Source organism: Ochotona curzoniae, unplaced genomic scaffold, assembly GCF_017591425.1.
Source record: "Ochotona curzoniae isolate NIBS_2020 unplaced genomic scaffold, NIBS_Ocur_1.0 contig_1, whole genome shotgun sequence".
NCBI classification, from domain to species: domain Eukaryota; kingdom Metazoa; phylum Chordata; class Mammalia; order Lagomorpha; family Ochotonidae; genus Ochotona; species Ochotona curzoniae.
The window spans coordinates 35,343,469-35,348,228 of NW_024464918.1; the positions used below are offsets into that span (position 1 = coordinate 35,343,469).

At 51.3% G+C, this 4,760-nt stretch overlaps 1 protein-coding gene across 1 annotated transcript; it reads left to right on the plus strand.

Annotated features, from left to right (window-relative positions):
- The first annotated feature begins 1,158 nt into the window (after positions 1-1,158).
- On the plus strand, positions 1,159-3,245 carry CSF2 (colony stimulating factor 2). Its single transcript, XM_040976492.1, has 4 exons — positions 1,159-1,343; positions 1,441-1,482; positions 2,112-2,237; positions 2,909-3,245. Exons 1-4 carry the CDS (start codon positions 1,185-1,187, stop codon positions 3,014-3,016), a joined length of 435 nt encoding a protein of 144 aa, XP_040832426.1. The 5' UTR covers positions 1,159-1,184; the 3' UTR covers positions 3,017-3,245.
- Positions 3,246-4,760: the final 1,515 nt, after the last annotated feature.

Consider the following 4,760-nt stretch of genomic DNA (forward strand, 5'->3'; position numbering starts at 1 on the left):
GGACAGGTGTATCCACTGCACAGGCGTGCGTTTAGTGAAAGAGAGCATATATGGACTCACACCCCGGTGGCCATAAAACCAGAGGCCTAGGGCGGCCTGAGCCAGATCCTTTGTGCAAACACAAGTTCATGCTGTCCCCTCTGAACCCATTGTGAAAATCAAACACTTATTAGCCCCTCAAGAACCTGTAGCTTTTCCAAAAGCAGTTCTTTCTTCTACGGGGAGGCTGCTGGAGTTGGAGCCATGCAGGAAATGAAGTCTGAAAGACCTTGTTCAAGAAGCCTTTGTTCTCTAGATGTGGAATAGTGCAGGCCAACTCCGAATCTGCTCCTGAAGGTCCTGTTGCAGGGGGTTGCTGGTGGGGATATAGTGCCCACCTCAGAGGGAAGCCTGCCCTGCAAAGGGTGGCGAAGCTCACACAGCTCAGTGCTAAGTGTCACTCTGCTGGGTGGTGCCACGCCAGGAATCAAACTTGGAGCCCTGATTTGCCCCAGTTGAGACACTCAACTCACCCGTGCTCGGTAAACCCGGACAACAGCTGTCAGCTTCCTGGAAGAAGACGCTGCAACCTTGCTAGCTGATGTGTGCTGGATATCATTGCCTCTGCTCAAAGGGGCAGGGATCCCTGGCTGGACTGAGCTTCCAACTGCTCTGGGTCCTAGATGGGAGCCCACACAACCCACCACCACAGGACTGTGCCATTCGCTGGACTCAACGTAAGTGAACTGTGGGACAGGCGTGTGACAGCCATACTCAAGGAGCCCCACCTAATGTTGTCCCCCACCCCGCCATGTTGTGCCCCAGCAACTCTGGGTCAAGTAGTCTAAACTGCCTGGAGGTCCCTCAAAGGGAGGGTCAACCTAGAGCCTAATCTCTCCCTAGGGACTTCCCATGGCCCGGGAGGGGGAGGGGGTGGCGAAAGAGGGTTCAAAGAGGCAGATGGGTGGCTGTGGGTTCTTGGAAGGGTTCATTAATGAAAACTCCCGAGCTGACCACCTGGGGGAAGGCTCACTGTTCCTTCCATGTAGAGCTGATAAGGGCCAGAAGATTCCACAGTTCAGGTAGTTCCCCCGCCTCCCTGGTGTTTTGTGGTCACCATTAATCATTTCCTCTAACTGTGTATATAAGAGCTCTTCTGCCAGTGAACCCAGTACTCAGAGAGAAAGGCTAAAGTCCTCAGGAGGATGTGGTTGCAGAGCCTGCTTTTCCTGGGCACTGTGGTCTGCAGCATGTCGGCCCCCACCTCCCAGTCCAAGAACGTCACCTCACCCTGGAAGCATGTGAATGCCATCAAAGAGGCTCGGAGTATCCTGAACCACTGCAACGACTCTGCTGCCATACCGGTGAGTGAGGGGAGACCGTGGCTGTGCCTGGGCCACCTGTCGGCCCCCCACTGGCCCTGACTATCTGCTGCATAAGTGACATTTTCCTTCTCTGCAGAATGCAATGATAGAAGTCGTCGCTGCAAAGTTCAACCCCCAGGTAAGATATTTCTCTCTGACACACCCCTCCAGGGTCCTCTACCCTGGGGGGCACCACTGTAGATGGCTTCCCACAGGGCTGCCCACTTTCTCTCTACTCAGCTGTCAGGAGGGGGACCAGCTTGGGGGCACCTGAGAGGCCACTGGCTATGCCGCTGTGGCAGTCACGTGAATCACTTTATCAGCTGAGCAGCCACAAGCAGATGTAGTACTTGAGGGCTCACTGCGGAGACAGGGTGTAGACTGGATGGGGGATCAGAGGTGTTTTCAGAAACAAGTCTTGTTTATGGGTCCAGGTAATGCTTTGCCTCACCTTCTCCCTGACTGGAGATGTAGGGGGTGCAAGTGACCCCCTCCCCCGGACCCTCTGGAGGTATGACGCTAAGGGAAAGTGACTGTGCCAGCTGAGGGCGACCTGAGCTAGGCAGGAAGGAGGCAAAGCATAGGCACAGTGGACAAGGCAGCATGTAGGAGTGGAGCACCCTGAGGCTGGCATGGAATCAGCCTGAGCCCTTCTTAGGCTCTGCTCCTTGGGGCTGGGACAGAGCAGGATGGAGTGTTGGGGAGGCTCTTGAGGGTCTACTGTGGGCCCCGGTTATTTCTCTGCTCACAGGATGTGCTCTCCCATAGGAACCAACTTGCCTGCAGACCCGCATGGAATTGTACAGACGGGGCCTGAGGGGCTGCCTGAAGCGGCTCTCGGACCCTCTGACCATGATAGCCAGTTACTACAAGCAGAACTGCACCCCTACTCTGGTGAGTGCCACCAGGACGCCCCAAGTAGGAAGGTCCCCAGCTGGAGAGAGATCCCTGGCTATGGCTTATCAGGACCCTGAAGTATTTTATGAGTTCCTCCAGTGAGAGGGCAGCCAGCTCACAGCCCCCGGAGTTGAAGCCTGGCATCTTCTTACTCAATGTCATTACCATTAACGAAGTCAGAGGTGAGGCAAACTCAAGGAAACTGTTTCCTATCCAAAGTGTTAATGTGCCAGCGCTGAAGTGCCATCTGGCCTCACATGGGGTACCTATAATGCACGGGAACAAGGAAGCAGGCTGACAGGAATGGACATAGGTCCCAAACACACGCTTTCTTTCTATGGGAAGAGGGTGAAGTCTGTTGTCTTGACTCTTACTCCCTCTGAGTGCTAGGAGGCAGCCATAGCCCACCTGCTCCTACCTGGCCCGGGACCAAAGAGGTGGTCAGCCTGGAAAGACAGCCTTGACTGGCACTGCCAGGACCCTGTGCCTTTGGCAGAGCTGTGCCTATGACCCCCTGGGCTAAACACGGATGGCAACACTGTCACCTGATCCCCGGAACAGTCTTTCCAGCCTTGCAGTTCTTAGAGAGTGCAGAAACTCGCTAGCACATTCCCATAGCACCCACTCGGCTGCGCTCAAGTGTTTTTTATTTTTCATTTTTTCTTAAGGAAACTTCCTGTGCGACCCAGTTTATCAACTTCAAAAGTTTCAAAGAGGACCTGAAGGACTTTCTGTTTGTCATCCCCTACGACTGCTGGGAGCCGGTCCAGAAGTGAGCAGCTCAGACCAATCCGGCCAGCCCCGGAGGCTGACCTCACAGACTGCGGCTCTCCAACCCCAAGGAGCTAAGAACTTCATCCTGGAGGGACGAAGGGGTTAATCACAGCCACTGTGAGGGTGGCATGGACCTGCCAAGGGCCACACTGACCAAGTTTTGGACCTTGTAGAAGAAGCGGGTATTTTTTATATTGTCTGGGATCTATAATAATTATTTATATATTTATGCTTATAAAAATATTTATTTATTTATTTATTTAAGCTCACATTCCATATTTATTTGAAATGTTTTACTATAATAATAAATTATTTAAAGCATACTTTTCTTTGTGCGGTGTGCTGTTTTATTTTTAACCACAAGCACATAGTAGAGGTGCCCCTTGTCCACGGCAGATGAAGAGGCAAGAAGGCTGGGCGGATAGGGAGGTGCTCAGGAGTGAGGGGCTAGGATCGTCAGACATTTTCCTAGGGGTGATGGTGGTGTCACATAGGAGGAGGACCTGGGCCTGGGTGACCAAGGTATTTGCCTGGGTGTGTATCCTTAGGTGCTCCCAGCCCAGGCTTACCTGGAAGGTGGAATGAAAGGACCTAATGCTTCCTGCGGGATAGCTGGGGTCTGGCCACCACTGGCTCAACAGCCCTGCTCTGGCTCCTCACCCCATGTTCTGCACCCTGCCTCACACCGACAACTTCAGTCATTCTTAAGGTAGATTAAAAAAAAAAAAAAAAAAACACAGACTCACTATTCAGAGAAAAAGAAACCAAACCACAGGGGTCAGGGCTCAGCATATTTAGCAAACTTTCCCCAAAACGATTTTAATCTTTGAAAGTCAGAATGTTAGTTTATAGTGTGACATGCCTCTAGGGAAGCATTTTTCTGAATTGCTTTTATTTTCACATGAAGTTAGAATCCCACCAGGGACTTGCTTCTGCACCCATTGCCTTCAGGCTGAGAAGGGAGCCTTATCCTATTCCTTCTCTCTGCCAGACTAAAGGCCTTGGTCCCAAGTTTGTCCTCCTGTGTCCCTTCTGGGACTGGAAGTCGATGTGTCTGCAGCAGGGCCAGTTTTCTCCTTTGCTGGGTTCCACTCTCCTTAGCCCATCTATCTGTTTAAAGTCCTGAGGCAATTCATTGGCCTAGCCAGAGACAGGGGCAGGAAATGGAATATTAAAAACGCATGAAAATCACATCTTGCCCAACAATAAGTTCCTCTTTTCCTTCCTCATAAACCAATGATAATGGAAAAGAGGTTGAGATAACTCACATATATAGGTATTAGATTCTCATACATAGTATCCCTTTCATGAAAAGTTTCTAAGCCCAGAGCCTGGACTGGCTTGAGGCCACCTTCAAGTGGTGCTGCATACCTTAATACGCTCCTGCCTTTTGTAATCTAGGGGTAAAAAAGCCATTCAGCCCTAGTGAAGGGTCTCCCCACATGAATTTCATGATTCATAGAGGCCTTTGTGCTGCCAACAATACATATAAGGCGAGGCTGGGCTGTCATCAAACACCATTTTGCTTTCAGTAGCCTTATGTGCTTTTGATCAACATCTCTTGCGTCCAGGGCTCCTTCAGCAGCCCCAGAACACCATTGAGGTAAGAATCCCTGTACCTGAGATCTGTCTGAACATTCTCAGATGGGAGTAGAGATGAACCCAGTCACCCTCCAGGAAAGGTAAAAATAAGGGATGGAGAGTTTGAGGCTTGACCCTCCAGGTCTGCCACGTCCTGAGCTCTGC